This window comes from Thalassophryne amazonica, chromosome 3 (assembly GCF_902500255.1).
Source record: "Thalassophryne amazonica chromosome 3, fThaAma1.1, whole genome shotgun sequence".
NCBI classification, from domain to species: domain Eukaryota; kingdom Metazoa; phylum Chordata; class Actinopteri; order Batrachoidiformes; family Batrachoididae; genus Thalassophryne; species Thalassophryne amazonica.
Window position 1 is genome coordinate 69,387,122 of NC_047105.1, and position 17,135 is coordinate 69,404,256.

At 41.1% G+C, this 17,135-nt stretch overlaps 1 protein-coding gene across 1 annotated transcript; it reads left to right on the top strand.

Moving 5' to 3' along the window:
• The first annotated feature begins 11 nt into the window (after positions 1-11).
• gata2b (GATA binding protein 2b) lies at positions 12-15,176 on the top strand. The gene is made up of 5 exons (XM_034166649.1): positions 12-385; positions 1,136-1,723; positions 3,140-3,285; positions 9,001-9,126; positions 14,240-15,176. Exons 1-5 carry the CDS (start codon positions 160-162, stop codon positions 14,522-14,524), a joined length of 1,371 nt encoding a protein of 456 aa, XP_034022540.1. The 5' UTR covers positions 12-159; the 3' UTR covers positions 14,525-15,176.
• The last annotated feature ends 1,959 nt before the right edge of the window (positions 15,177-17,135 follow it).

Sequence of the window (17,135 nt, forward strand, 5' to 3'; positions counted from 1 at the left end):
TGTCGCAGGTTTCCACTGTCAGACTCGCCTCCGTATCCAGAAACGCACAGAGGAGTTTAAATTACAGAGCAGACAAAAAAAAAAAAAAAAGTGTGCGGACACTTTCTTAAAGCATAGCAGTGCTCTGAGCCACCTTGGATCTTTTCTGTGGCGCATTCCATGATGGATGTGGCTGATCAACCTCGGTGGATGCACCACCACGCTGTGCTGAACGCACAGCACCCGGACCCGCACCACCCGGGCCTGACGCACGGCTACATGGAGCCCTCGGCGCAGCTTCTGCCCCCGGACGAAGTGGACGTGTTCTTTAACCACCTGGACTCGCAGGGGAACCCGTACTACCACAACCCCGCCAGGGCCAGAGTGTCCTACAGCCAAGCCCACGGTGAGACAACTTAATCAGTAATAACATCTACAGCTATCCTCGGTAACTGCCGGTGGGCATCACCTAAAGGTGGCAACATCTCCCAGCAGTCGGACCATTTATTTATTTATTTATTCGTTTCATTCGAGGTCGCCACAGCAGGTCCGACCTGGATTTGCATGTTGAATTGGCACAAGTTTTACGACAGATGCCCTTCCGCACGCAACTCCACATTACGTGGAGAAACCAGCAGGGGTGGGGTTTGAACCGGGAACCGCAGTGAAACCAAGCGCACTAACTTTGTCACCACCCTTGCTTGCTAAATAAATAAATGAATAAATAAATAAATGATTTATAGCCCGCATTTGCGTCACGGTGCATTTACAGCAGTTATTTGAATGTACAGACTGACTTAAAATGTGCTATTTATTTATTTTTTACTTTTAGTATTTATTTATTCGTTTGCTGTGGTGCTTGTGATTTTTGAATTCGATAAACATATTGACATTCTTTTGAACTTTGGTGATCGATTTTTGTATTGAACATCGCAAGACAATGATTTTGTTGCAACTTACGAAGACTCTTTTAAATTTATCTGAATGAGTTCCATTCATGTATCTGCTTTTGCACTTCACATTAAGAAGGTGATCTTTAATGGCGCGTAAAATAAACTTGGCTCAGATATTCTGGCTGATTGTGCACACAGATGTCAAAGAAAACTCCTTAAAGCTGAGCGTTTGATGAATGAACTTTTTTTTTTTTTTGGGACAGCCCGTCTGACAGGGACTCAGGTATGTCGGCCTCACCTGATCCACAGTCCTGGGATCTCGTGGCTGGACGGCGGGAAGGCGGCCCTGTCGGCTCACCAGCACAATGCCTGGGCCGTCAGTCCGTTCAGCAAACCGAGTCTGCACCACGCCGGCTCCGCGTCCCCCGGCGGCCTCTCCGCCGTCTACCCGTGCGGCAGCAGCAGCAGCTCCAACACGATCTCTGCATCCCCGCTCACACCGCCGTCCCACTCCGGCCAGCACCCGTACACTTTCCCTCCCACACCGCCGAAGGACATGTCCCCGGACCTCGGAGCCGCGTCTCCTTCCTCCTCTGAGAAGGACTCTCTCAAATACCAAGTGGCCATACCAGAGGGGATGAAGATGGAGGGTTCCAGCCCGCTGAGGAGCACACTGGCCTCCATGAGCGCTCAGACAGCATCCACCCACCATCCCATACCCACGTACCCCACGTATCCGCTCCCCGCGGCGCACGAGTACGGCGGCAGCCTGTTCCACCCGGGCAGCCTGCTGGGTGCGTCATCCGGATTCAGCACCAAGACCAAAGGCATGAAAACGCGTTCCTGCACCGGTGAGTCTGCAAAAAGTTATCGCATTTAAATGAAATAAAGGCTCATTTTTGTCGCCGACGGTGCAGGTCAGATATTGTTGTATTGTTTATAAAGTTGTTTTTTTTTTTTTTTTTTTTGAATATTTTCTTAAAAATGATTTCTTCTTGGTTTTGCGTATTAAGGCAGATTACGCACGGAGCTTGTGTCTGCTTCGGTTTTTCAGTTTTGTTGAACAGATCATTTTAAGTTATAGTCATTAGTATTATTGGAGCCTTTTATTGTACTGAATTTATTGTGTTTGAAATGGGTCTTAAAACACTATGGATTAAAATTAAAATTAGTCATATTTTCAGAAATATTACGAATTCATTTATTTAGTTTATTGTCCATATACAATAAAGCATTAAAGTCAGATTCACGACAGGGTTTATTTTGGTTATAAATGGTATGGTGTATTTGCATTTTTCAAAATCTGAAAATTACACTTCACTTTACAAAAGAATACAAACGGCAACGATTTACACACACACACACACACACACACACACACACACACACACACACACACACGTATATATATATATATATATATATATATATATATATATATATATATATATATATATATATATATATATATATATATATATATATATATATATACACACACACACACTTTTATTTGTTCTTTTCTTTTTTATCAGTTACTTTATCCCTAAATGTGCTCCACATAAAAGTAAATCCAACCCACAGGTGTAAAAACAAACTCTGCTGGTACAAAGAGTGAAAACCTCAAGGGTATTGAATCAGTTCTCTGACACATAAGACATGATAACGTTATACTTCCAAAGACTGCCAGATTAAAAGAGTTTATTGAAAACAATACAATTTTAACAAAATTTAGCATGCATGAACTGGGATTTTAATTCATACTGGTTGCAACATAATTTTTTTAATGATGTAATATAAATTTATGCCATTGTTTTATGTTATTAAGTAAAACCAAATTACTTACATTTCTATACTTTTGCAGTTGTTTGTCTCATGAATTCAAAAGGAGCAAGGCAAATAAAATCTAGTCATTTGTTTCATAAATATCACTGCTGCATTACATATTGATAATCATTCAGTTTTTACAGGAAAATGTTGTGAGGTAAACAACTATTCTCACTCTGATTAGAAAAGATATTTGACAGAAGAAGTTATCTTGATTGACCCTCATCTATTTAATGTCTATCTTCCAAAAAGTCCAACTTTTGTAAGTATTGTGCTCATCCAAGAAGTAGTTTTGTACTTTCATAGTTGCCCAGCAGTCAGGCATATTAAACTGTGCTTGTCAAAAATTGCAATGTTACATCGTTACATCTTCCAATCATAAAAAAGGCCCATATTATCTATTTGGATTGAAAACTTATCATGCTTTCTTTAATCTGCAGAGGGTCGTGAATGTGTGAACTGTGGGGCCACCTCGACACCGCTGTGGAGACGGGACAGCACCGGGCACTACCTGTGCAACGCCTGTGGACTGTACCACAAAATGAACGGCCAGAACAGACCACTCATCAAACCCAAGCGCAGGCTGGTGAGTCCTGTGTGTGTGTCTGCACGAAGCATAGTGAATTAAGAAAAGAAAAAAACAGTTCATGAGGAGGCACAATTCCAGGAAAGTTATATTTTCCCAATCAGTTTCCAGGAATTGTGTTCTTTGTTCACCCCTTGCTCCTTTAGCCCCTGCTGTTAGTAGAGCATGACCACATCTGGTGTTTCTGTTATCATTATTACTGCTACTTCTGATGACTGTCATTGATAGTGAGACCAGCACACTGTCCCGTGCATCCAGTACCAACTGTCCTCACTGACAGTTGGTACTGGATGCACGGGGGCAGCTGCTTAATCTCTGAAAATTTACATCACAAGATAAAGGATTCATTTCACTATTAAGTGTGCATTAAGCCTTGGAGGTTGTTAAATTTAGATATTTGTCTTCACAATCATCAATCATCATTGTTCTGTTTGGACATTTTACAAACAACTGAAAGCACATGCATTCTGGTTTAGTGGGGTCTCTCACTGCCACTTTTTGATACAAGATTATCTACATTTTTGGCAAAAAAAAATCTGATACCTAGTTTGGGCATGCAATCAGTAGTATAAGTAGCACTATAGAGCACTGTGAGCAATTGGAAAGGTTTTAAACATGTTTGAAAAAGCATGTTACTGGGATAAGTCATGATCCACAAAGCATGAATAACCTGACAATTAGTGCCGATTAGTGATAATCTTGTATAAAAAAAAAATAGGTGAAAGTGGACAATCGGGTACAATATGCAGTAATTATGAAGAAACCTCCATCTAGAACTCTTCCGCAACACAAAACCCATGAAAAGCATGTCTTGCTCTTCAACAGAAGACAGTTTTGAGATGCTAACAAAGACATTTTAGACTTTCTAGAAAAGTGTGGGGAAAATGTCAAAGTAACATTTTGTGCATGCGCCAGCACATGTACATAAACAATCGTGTCATGAAAGTGCACATACTCAGGTGTATTTGGTAATAATCAGTTATACTCCTATGTAAGAGGATATAAAAACAGTAGGTAATACAAATTTTGCCCATGATAAAAAAAAAAAAAAAACTGTGTTGTTTCCTCAATTTTGAAATCAGGATAGAAGCTACAGCCAAAAATTGGCACTGGGAGACCACCTTACCTTCATCAATTTAAAATAATTTGCATCAATATAGTCGCAGATTGTGCATTAAGGAGAGTCATTGTTGGAAGCATGCCAAGACCATCTTGCACATTTTTTTTTATTAATGTTTAGCAGTGCCATTTCATCAACAACATTCATTGCTAAATTATAATTAACTAATTGAGAACAGTTCCAAAATTTTCTGATTAAAGCGTCATCTTTCCAGCCTTCATGTGCAGATGTGTTTGTGCACTGCAACAGAAAGCAGCTGTGAAATGAACACAGTATTTGTAAAGTCAACATCTCACATCAAATCGGTTGGAGACTAATTTACATGCATACGACACTGCACTTTGAAAGAAACATACGTGGAAATTGTTTTAGGAACACTGGACCAATGTGAGAGGACATATGACTCCAAAAACTGGAGAGAAAAATGCTTAAAAATACACATTTGTTTTGAGTCAGGGCTATATTTATCTAAAAAGTGAGTTTTAACAGTTATTTGCTGTGACTAAAAACTGTTCAGAGAACAGGCTGAGGAGCAAAATAAAAGACATTATAGCTTTGGGTAACAGCCATAGTATTAATTTTTGAAATTAAATCTTTATTATGTTTAAAAAAAAATTATGCTGATGACTCACTTGTGACTACATTATAACAAAGAGGTCAAAGTGTATTCACCTTATAGTCCAGTGAAAATAGCACATAAAGTGTGTTTATGGGCTACTGATGCATTTCTGCAGCCTTCAGCTATAACAAAGTGTAAGGCCGTATATCAGCTATGATTTACACATGGCTTGTAGCGCTCCAGTGTGTCTTGTGTTCAGCAGCAGCCTTCCATTTGTTTCCTATCCGGATATCTGACCGGTCCAGATAAGGCCGTCAGACCAGCACTTGTTTCCTCCTCTGGCCTCCAAACTACAGACTTACACTTCATTTGTATAGTGGTCAAGCAATCCATCCATGACACAGAAACTACAGAGTGAAAAAGACAACAAAAAAAGAGAGAAAAGGACAGGAATTTGAAAAGTTATGGAAGCTGCCTCACGATGAGAAGGACAGAAGGTACGAGGTCTATTAGAAAAGTATCTGACCTTATTATTTTTTTCAAAAACCATATGGATTTGAATCACGTGTGATTACATCAGACATGCTTGAACCCTCGTGGGCATGGGAGAGTTTTTTCACGCCTGTCGGTTACGTCATTCGCCTGTGGGCAGTCTTTGAGTGAGGAGTCGCCCACCCTCTCGTCGTTTTTTTCATTGTTTAGGAATGGCTCAGAGACTGCTGCTTTGTTTGATCAAAATTTTTTCAAAACTGTAAGGCACAACTGAGTGGACACCATTCGATAAATTCAGCTGGTTTTTGGTAAAAATTTTAACGGCTGATGAGAGATTTTGGTCTGGTAGTGTCGCCGTAAGGACGGCCCACGGTGCCTGACGGCGATCTGCGCTTCGAGGCGGCAGCGTCTCGTCGTTTCAAGTTGAAAACTTCCACATTTCAGGCTCTGTTGACCCAGTAAGTCGTCAGAGAACAGAGAACTTTCAGAAGAAGTCGGCATGAGGAGTTTATTCGGACATTCCATTGTTAATGGACATTTTGTAATGAAAGAACGTGCGGGCAGAGTCGCATGTCGGGCGGGACCCGACCGCGGGGGGTCGTGACAGGAAAAACACCTCCGTTGGAAACCTTAACGGGCAAGTTGGAACATGCCCAAGCTGTTAAACAATTTCTCAGTTACTCACTTGTTGAAAGCCATCAAAAGCCGCCTGAATTTTACAAATGGTTTTCAACACGGAGGTGTTTTTCCTGTCGCGGCGCACACAGATTCGCCGAGTCGTCACGGAAACGACTCGGCGAATTTGCGCGCACGTCTTTCATTAAAAAATGTCAAACAGTGGAATGTCCGCATAAAGTCCTCATGCCGGCCTCTTCTGAATCTTCTCTGTTCTCTCATGACGTCCTGGGTGAATTAAGCCTTAAATTAGGATGTTTTCAGCTCGAAACAGGCCGACGACGGTGCCTGGAAGCGCTGCAGGACGTCCCGCTCTGTGGGAAGTCCTTACACCGACAGAAACACCCCATAATCTCTCATCAGCCGTTAAACTTTTCACCGAAAACCAGCTTAATTTCTCGAATAGTATCCACTCGGATATTCCTCACAGGTCCAGAAAAAATTTTGATAAAGCAACGCGCGCCGTCTGGAGCAGCGTGTGAAACAAAGGAATTCAGCCGAGAGGGCGGGACCACATCTCACTCAAGGCCTGCCCACAGGGAAATGACGTCGCCGACACGCGTGAAAAAACTCACACATGCGCACGAGGGTTCAAGCATGATTAGTGTAATGGCATGTCATTCAAATCCATCTAGTTAAAAAAAAAATAAAAGGGTTGGTTTATTATCTTAGAGACCTCGTAATTTAATTCACTACTCAAGTTACTTGAGAAAGTTATTGAGACCAGCTGAGAAAGATCATGTCACTCACATATCACAACATATCATGTATATGTAGAACTCACACACACAAACATATATATGTATTCTTTTCTGTGTGGACGTTGCATTTTTCTCCCTGTATTTGTGTGCGTTCCCTCCGGGTGTTCCAGCTTTCTTCCACTTCTAAAGACATACAGGATAGGTGACTTGCCGCCTCTAAATTGACCATACGTGTGAGTGTGTGTGTGTGTTTGTCTGTCTATATGTGGCTTCTCGAAAGTAATCATCTGTCTGCCACGGCCAGGTGAAATGTGGGTGTCTACTTGGCCTTTTACAATTGCTGTAGCCAGCAAAACTGAGGCACCTGTGTGCTAGATCATGTCCAGAGAAACACAACACATGGCCAAAATGCTGTATTTGACCTTCCCTCACAATGCAAGTATGATCATCTGTAGTCCAACGTTCCATTAATGGTTCTGGGTTGTAGTCTCTGCATGAGTATGTCCTCTATGTGGAAATTTGCCAGTGGTGACAACTGAAGTAAAGAACTTATGTGGTGGTGAACAGGTAAAATCCACAGCAAATTTTGAGGGAAAGAGAAAAATTGCAGCGCTCTATTTTTACTCAGCTTCCACTAATTAATTTCATGTCTGATGTCAGCCCAGTTTCATGTTTTTGAAATGAGTCAAATTTTTGTGACTTTTTTTTTTTAACTCACTATTACTAACCCTACTCCTACTCCCACCCCGACCCCCACCCCCACCCCGCTTCACTTTTAATTTTGTGCAGCCATCACGGAATGAATTAGGATGAATTTTTTGCTGCCGTGACGAAAATGAGGCGCTTTTCGTCACAATATCACCAACCAATAGATTAATGTATATTTCGTGCTGCTGAATTACGACTTGCCGTGAGACCAGGTTGCTGATGTATGTGTTGTGCACGCATAACCTCTACTCCACCGCACATGCGTGCAGGTTCATTTTAGAACCCAGGCTTCTCAGCAACTACAATAACAGAAAAACCTCTACAGCTAACAACACCATCAGGATATAGGCTGGTCTTCTTTAGGTGGCGCTATACTCCTTAACCCTTTATGAATGTTAGAATGTTGGGCTGTCATCCTTCCATTTCTCAATTTGGTTGAATGTGACGAGGAACAGCCCATTTCAAATCACAGTTGTGTTCCAAAATCATTGGAATAATGGGGGGATGATTATATGTTGCATTATATGAGTTACATGAACTTGTTTGGTTGTTCTCAACGCAGCGCATAAACAATGTCTCAAGGATGCTATGGAAAGTGAGACTTAAAAGACTACATTGTGAATGGCAAATATCAACTTCCAGTTCAACTGGGCAGCACAGTCTTGTTTGAAGGCGGGCACTAAAGGGGTATGACGCATATGATGTAATTTCTCTACTTCCAGGGACAGAAACACGGCATTTTCTCTGAGTTTTTGGGCAAATTACATGCAAATAAAGTGAAAATGCAAAGAACAAGTGACGATGCAGTGGGAAACTGGACATGTGTGTCAGTTTGTTTATGAGACAGAGCTCAAACGTGTCAAGGCGGTTGTACATGTGAGAGAATACAGCTACTCTGGTTAGCTGTGTAGGCTAACACTTACCGACATGACGTCTCCCATTTGCCTCGTCTTTCCTCCTCTACTGGGAACCAAAAAAACCCCTGCACTTTTCGGGACTGCTTCGGTGATTGCAGCCAAAAGCAAAACAGTCCACCATTTTCCCATGTGAGCAAGTGAAGTGGCTGTCCCCATAAGAGGGTCAAATCTCGCAATATCATACAGGGTTCAAATGAGACTGCGCTGCCCTATTCTGTTTATTTATATGGACCCAAATCACAACATAACTCACCCCAAGATGCTTCACACGGCTAAAGTCGAACCTAATCCACTTCCTGATGTAGTTTTGTGGGATTCCAGAACTTTCAGCGGGGGTGGGGGGGTGGAGCCACATTAATCAAGACCCCTCTGGAGCCACCTGTGATTGCAGGGCAAGTTTTATGTGCAAATTAATTTAAATAATTCATATTTCTTCTGACAAGCTAAAAGTTGTTTCAACTCTGAAAAAAGCATTTAATTCAGTTTAATATTCATGCTGAGCTCTCATGAAAGCTTGATTTATTTATTTTTTTTCTACCCCAGTCTGCAGCCAGACGAGCAGGTACCTGTTGTGCTAACTGTCAGACAACCACCACCACACTGTGGCGGCGAAATGCAAACGGAGACCCCGTGTGCAATGCCTGTGGACTTTACTATAAACTGCATAATGTAAGTATGTGGCTGTGAGCTGGACCCAAAAAAAGCTGGCAGCTTAAGCAGACAGGAAATAAGGAGGCAGGTTTCAGTAACTGTTAAAAAGGCAGAACGGGTCAGTGGGTGGGTATGAAAGTGTTTGACTCGCTAGTGTTTTCTTTGTTTGTATAGTCAGTCACCATAATTCTCTTGAGGTTCACAATAGTGGAACTGTCTGATTTGAAAGGAGCTACGCCTGGAGGCGTCGTAGTAGATTACAGAGGTGCAGAAACTAAGTTGCTGTTCAGCGCATGATGAAACACCTCAGATATAAGACATAAAGATATTTGAGCAATACTAGAACAAACAAAAAGCTGATAAAACTCAAACATTTAGAGTAATCTACTGCATAGACCTTTTACATGTACGAGGTCTATTAGAAAAGAAACCGACCTTTTTATTTTTTTTAAAACTATATGGATTTGAATCACATGCGATTCCACCAATCATGCTACGTCAGACAAGCTTGAACCCTCGTGCGCATGCGTGAGTTTTTTCACGCCTGTCGGTTGCGTCATTCGCCTGTGGGCAGGCTTTGAGTGAGCACTGGTCCACCCCCCTCGTCGGAATTCCTTTGTCTGACTTCTTCCTGAGAGACTGGCGCTTTGCTTGATCAAAATTTTTTCAGAAACTGTAAGGCACATCCAAGTGGACACCATTCGAGAAATTCAGATGGTTTTCTGTGAAAATTTTAATGGCTGATGAGAGATTATGGAGTGTTCCTGTCGCTTTAAGGTCTGCCCACGGAGCTGGACGGCGCGCCGTGCCCCGAGCCACCATCGTCAGTCTGTTTCAAGCTGAGAACTTCCAAATTTAAGCCTCTGTTGACCCAGGACATCATGAGAGAACAGAGAAGTTTCAGAAGAGCTCGGGATCAACAGTTTATCCAGACATTCCACTGTTAAAGGAGATTTTGTAATGAAAGACGTGCGGATGGATTCGCGCGTCGGCATCAAGCTGCTCATGGCGCGGCGCCACAGCAAAACACCTCCGTGTTGATAACCATTCGTAAGATTCAGGCGGTTTTCGATGGCTTTCAGTCGAGTGAGTATCCGAGAAATTGTTTAACAGCTGGGCATGTTCAAACTTGTCCTGTAATGCTTCCATCGGAGGTGTTTTGCTGTGGCGCCGCGCGATGAGCGGCTGGGTGCCGACGCGCAAATCCGTCCGCACGTCTTTTCATTACAAAATTTCTCGAATGGTGTCCACTTGGATGTGCCTCACAGTTTCAGAAAAAATTTTGATCAAGCAAAGCGCCAGTCTCTCAGGAAGAAGTCAGACAAAGGAATTCCAATGAGGGGGTGGACCAGTGCTCACTCAAAGCCTGCCCACAGGCGAATGACGCAACGGACAGGCGTGAAAAAACTCACGCATGCGCACGAGGGTTCGAGCTTGTCTGACACAATCACACGTGATTCAAATCCATATAGTTTTTGAAAAAATAAAAAGGTTGCTTTCTTTTCTAATAGACCTCGTACATCAGGGCATTGGTTGGTCTATTTGGGTTAATGTGACCTCTTTGCTTGACTACCTTAAAATTTCTGCTAACTTAAAATACAATCTCAAGTTTGATCTGTATAAAATAACATTTGCTTCACTTCATATTATTTCCTTATGCTGTGTTTGATTATGGTAGCAACCCTGGAGCTTTATTTATTTCACAGCACTTTCTCCTGTTACACATAATAAAGTCAGTGAACGGATGTCTGTCGGCAAACCAGTGTTTTGAGGTGGTGTAGCAAGTAGCTGGTAAAACCAGCTTGCTTTTGATTTATTCAAACTATTTCATGCAGAACATTTACAGGTTTTAACAAGAAGGGGCAATCTGAGTTTGTAACACAGGTAGGTGTCTTATATGTTTGACATCATGTGATGCAGATTAATTCTTTGTGTTTCTGTGTTACCATATTATATGGTTCTGTGTGGCTGTGACATTTTGTCAGTTCTGTCCAAAATGGAATGGCTTTATCCTTGACTAACAGTGTAGCAGATAACAGAATATGTCATGGAAATATAAATGCAGACATTTTCTAAGATGGCCACTGATGGATTCTAAGATGAAAATTCGAACTTATTCCACCACTTTAAAGATTGGCAAGAGTGGCCATCAAGCAGTTAGTGTGCTTTTTCCCCCAAGTGGAATGTTCCCAATTCAAGGCCACTGTTACTTGCCTATGTAATGTGGAGTTTGTTAGCACCCCATTGACCTTCATCAAAACAAATTTTTATTTATTATTATTATGGCAATTTCAGGGTGAATTTTCATGGAAATACCAAGCTTGATAGAAATCAGCAAAGGGACCTGGGAGTAGGACAACAAACAGACAGGCAGCAAATTTGGCCTCATTTGGGAAATTCCAGAACCCCCTCCATATATGTGCCACATTTCAAGCACACTGGAGTGGAAAATCCTTCAGTTTTGGGCTTTTAATGACTTCCTTGTCCTATGCAGGGGTGGTGGCCAAGTATGCTTGTTGCCAGTGTGGAAGGTTCCTGGTTCAAGGCCACCCTTGCCCATTCTCCATGAAATGTGGAGGTGCATTACAAAGGGCAGCTGGTGTAAAATGTGTGTCAAATCAGCATGCAGATCCACCTCAGATCTGCTGTGGCGACACATAATGAAAACAAGGGAGAAGTTAAAGGAACTTGAATGATTTCTTTAAACTGTTCTTTTGCCAAGGTGGAATGATTATACAGCATACGTACATCATTAATGACTCTAAAAACAAGAACTGGGTGCACAAGTTTGAATTCATTTTTGATCTTCTCAAATCCACACTGGGTCAAAATTTCCCATACAGGCTCAAATATATACATACACCCCCACTAATATTTGCTTAAATGTCCCTGAGCTAGCTGCACCTCGGAAGCCATCAACAAGTTCTGGCATAATTCTGGCTGGATATTTGACCAGTCTACTTGGCAGAATTGGTAGAGTTCATTTAAACTGGTTGGTGTCCTGGCATGGACCCAGCTTTTAAGTGTAGTGCACAAAATTTCAATAGGGCTGAAGCTGGGGCTTTGAAAAGACCATAACAGAAGCCTGCTTTATCCAACCCACAACTAATTTTTATGTATGTTTCGGGTCATTGTCCTGTTGGAACACCTAATTGTGGCCAAGTTTTAACTGTTCAGCTGTTGTTTTGAGGTGACATAGAAGAATTTGGAGGTCGTCCTTCTTCTTCATTATTCCATCACTCTTCTGTAACCAGTACCACTGGCAGCAAATTCGCCCCAGAGCATGATGCTACTGTCACCATGCATGACGGCTGGAACAGTCCTCTTAGATTTGAAAGCCTTACATTTGCTCCTCCAAACATACCGCTTGTCATTGTGGGCAGATAGTTCAGTTGTTGTCTTGTGTGACCATAAAACATTTCTCCAGAAGGCATTTGTCTTGTCTACGTGGGCCCCTGCAAATTTCATTCAGGCTTGAAGGTGTTATTTTGGACCAAGAGCTTCTTTCTTGGTCTGCACACTCTCAGGTCATGGTGATGTAAAACTCACTTCAGTGTGGAGAGTGACACTGGTATTCTAGCAGGTTCTAGTTCATGGCAGACCTGAGCCTTGGTGATTCCTGGGTTCCTCCTAAACATCCTAACCTATTTCCTCTCATGTGAGGGTGACAGTTTGGATTTTCTTCCAGACCTTTGTAAAGTGGTGACACATCCAACTAACGTGTACACAGTTGTTTGAACTGATGGTCATGGAATCTGCGGTTGCTTAGAAGTGGCTCCAAGAGTCCTTCCTAACTTGTAAAAATCTACAATTCTCTTTTGATCTTCACTGAATTCCTTGGATTTTCATATTGTTGTGGGTATTGGTCAGTCCAATGAGTGCTGTCAAACACATCATTTTTATGCTGGCAAAGAGAAACTATCAGTTGTAGTCAATTATGTTCACTAAAGAGGAGTTAAAAGGTGTTGGACCTGTCACATTAAAAGACATTGTAGAACCTTTAAGCAAATGAAGCCTGTGTGTATAATTTTGACAATGTGTGGATTAGAGAAGATCCAAAATAAAATCAAACTTATGCACCTGATTCTTGTTTTTTAAAGCCATTAATGATGTATGCTGTACAGTCACACCAACATGGCAAAAGAACAGTTCAAAGACATTATTGTTTTGCCTGCCCCCTTTTATACACGGTCACGTCAGCAGATCCAGGACTGATCTGCATCAACATTTGACACGCTTTACTTTGGATGCCTTTCCTGACATAACTCCAGTGTTTTTCTGGAGAAGTACACACAGCCCCTCGTCTTCAAACGAAGTACTAAGCAGGACCCACACTGCTTAGCTTCTGACATGATCTGATGGGGTCAGAGTTACACAAAGCAGACTGGCTACAGTTCAGCAATATCAGTAAAAGCCCAGAATTACCATTAAAGGCTAAACTATGGACTCACACTATGCAGGGGCATACAGAAGAGCTCAATATTTACAGCATCATGTCCATCGATAGTTACTACTGCATTTCAAATTCAGCATTTTTAAACAAGCTTAACAGTGAAGATTTTTTTGCCATCTATTTGTGCCCACTGATTAGACATAAGACAGCTCAGGTCTAGCAGTCTGGGGGCCTAACTCACTATAACTGTCTTATGTATCAACAGTGTGACTGTAGACACTGACAGCAGTCTCTACCACTGTACAGAGGACTTGAAGTCACTATGTCCAGTTCAACTTGAAGGCAAAACTTTTTTGATTTCCAAAAGATTTTGATGGACAAAACCTTTCAGTTTGAAAACAGAACTTTTTTGTTTCGCAAAATAGACTGACTTACAAGAAAACATTTTTTTACTTGAAAGAGGATGGATTCACTTTTTTTTTTACTTTGAAAAGTCTACCTTGAGTTTTGATCTCAAGACTATTTTTTACTTGGATTTTTTTTTTTTTTCATTTCTTGCTTAATTTTTTTTTCCACTTCATATTGGTTGCCTTCAGTTTTGTTTAGTTTTTTACTTTTCCAAAAACACTTTTTTTTTAAACAGTGAAACATGTATCATGTTTTGCTTTAAACTGCAGCACTTACTAATAACAGCAATGAATATCTGTCACTGACCTCATTCCTCCTCTCTGTGAACAGGTGAACAGGCCTCTGACCATGAAGAAAGAAGGAATACAGACACGTAACCGAAAAATGTCCAACAAATCTAAAAAGAGCAAGCGGTGCAGCGAGGGCTTCGAGGAGTTTTCCAAAAGCATTCATGACAAGAACTCTCACTTTAGTGCTGTCTCCTTGGCTGGCCACATGTCCATGGGCCACTTGCCCCCTTTCAGCCATGCTGGACACATGCTCCCTACACCCACTCCCCTCCACCCATCGTTTGGACACCCACACCACTCGAACATGGTGACGGCCATGGGCTGAGAGTGAAAGGAAACTCGAGAAGGTTACATAATCTGACAGGGGACCAGGGTGTCACTAGAGGATAGTGTGCACCTGTTTGTCTCACGATATGCCAGTGGTGTGTTTAAGGACAGATAAATTGTGGGAGGAAAGGTTCTTTTACAGCTTAGGTACCTGGAAGATGACAGCTGGTCTCCTTCTTGTCTCCTGGCATGCACATACATATAATGACCATGACGTTTTACCTCACAGTTTTGCTCACAATCTCCAAACTGACATTCTGTCTCAATGTGCACGTGTATGTGCTCAAAAGGTTTGTAGTAACTGTGAATACTGTAAATATGTACGAAAAAAGAGGATGATCAACGTCCCTTCACAACATTCAGTAAGTATATGCTGGATTTTTTTTCTCATGAAAAGTTTAAAGAAATATTGACCAAATAAACAAGCAAAGAAAGATTTATATGTCTTAATTTGAAATTGTTATTATAATTGTTGGTATAATTATTGTTGTTATTGTTATTCAGATAATTTATTTTCACTATCTTTTTCTTCTACTACTATATCACCAGATACTGCTATCCCATGTAGGAATATATTTTTAGCTGAAGTGCTTTTTCCGGGCTGGTCAACATTTATACACATAAGGAATAAAGAAATTGAGTTAACAATCCCATGTGTTACTTCTTCTGAATGTCTGTCATAAGCACAAAAACGTATGGGTCACATTGAAGCTGCAACCTCCAGTACTGAAAAATTAAGCCACTGCTGCAGTGCCAAAATATGCAGATTGTTGAATGGCCAGCCACTTGAGTCGGGGCTCAAATGCGAGTAAATCCCCCAAGATCCCTATATCAAAATGTTCAACTTTACAGCAGAAATAAATGTTTACACCATGGAATATAAAAAAAAAGTTGTGGTCTCAGTGGCTAGTTTTCCCATTCATGACAATTATATAGTTGTTATTGTATAGAACTGATAAGTTTAAAATTCATCAAGCCATAAGGTGTAATTACTGGCATGGCCAATTGAAGTGACAACTAGGTGTGGATGTTTACAGTTGGCACCCAGCTGCAATCAAGCCTTTAGCTCCTTTTTGCACATTTTAATACAAATATATGAAATAATATGGCTTTCTGTGTGGGTAATTTCACTAACAGACTATCTAAGAAGTCTCTGCTCCGGTATTTTCAGTGAATGAATTTTCTTTTGCATTATTTATTCCCCGAGGCCAAAATATGGCCATCAGGTATTGTGAGGACTTTCCGTCCATCTGTCTGTGCTCATTATAAGTCCATTCTTTTTACTGCCAGAGTCTTCAAATTTACAGGGAACGTTCTTGGGACACAGACCTTGACCTTGGACAAGTTCAAAGATGGCTAACTTTGACCTATTTTAAGAGGTCAAAAAGTCACATTCTGTTTCCTATTTTTATGCTCATATGGCCGAGTGTACTATTAACACTAATTACTCTGCATGAATATATTTATTGTTACTCTGATAGTGCCATATTTACTGACCCTATATGTCAGCCATAGCTTTTTTATATCTGCACCCAAGCTAAGCATTATTAGAGCCACCACCCAGTTTGAAAAAAATATGCATTAATCAGTCACTTGAACCCAGGTTACGTAGCACATTACCTGTGCTACCTTTGTAGCTTCAAGGTAATGGGCATGTTTGGGCTTCATTTGTAGTGCTTAGGTCATGCCAGCTTCGCTGAAACTCCATGCCTTTACCCGTTTATGGGTAGGCTGAGAATTAAACAGCATCAAATACTGCCAAGATGGTAACATCCAAAGCCACCCCAATAAAGTTTCAGAACAACTTATGGGTGATATCATGGAGCATTTTTCTGATTTATGTATACAGTCTACAGTTACATGAGGATAATGTACAACAAACACTACTATACTTACCTTTGATTGCTTTGCTTGCAAGTAAATTCTTCTTTTTTAAATTATTTTAAGAACAAATGAAAGATGTGTATGGGGAAGTCATTCATGAAGTTGCAAAAATCTATCATGCACTCAAAATAACAATGAAATGATGCTCATTTTATCTGGTGTTCAATACTTTTTCCCTGTGTCATTTCACATTATTACACATAAGTTAATTTATGGGCATATGGTTAGATTTCTTTATATGTGTAGATTACTTGGGTTGTTACCAACATCTGGTGAAAATTCCATGTCAATAGTACCTTTAGAAATATTTTTACTCTGAAAAAATGGTGACGTGTTCAAAGGTTATTTTACCCGCTGTGTGTGTGTGTGTGTGTGTGTGTGTGTGTGTGTGTGTGTGTGTGTGTGTGTGTGTGTGTGTGTGTGTGTGTGTGTGTGTGTGTGTGTGTGTGTGTGTGTGTGTGTGTGTGTGTGTGTGTGTAGGGTAGGGGGGCTCAGCTTTTATTAGTTACAAGTAGGGGGCTCCGAAGACAAAAGTGAAATGTGGGAAACACATGAAAAGATATGTCTTTTTTGTGTGTGTGTGTGTGTGTGTTGTCAGCTTCATTTCATTTGTTAATATTCATCTACTCCTGATTTTAAGGCATGCATCATATTCCAAAAAAAAGCTGGGACAAGGGCAAGTTAAGGCTAGTAATTTTAAACAGATGGTGTCAAGTGGAGATCGT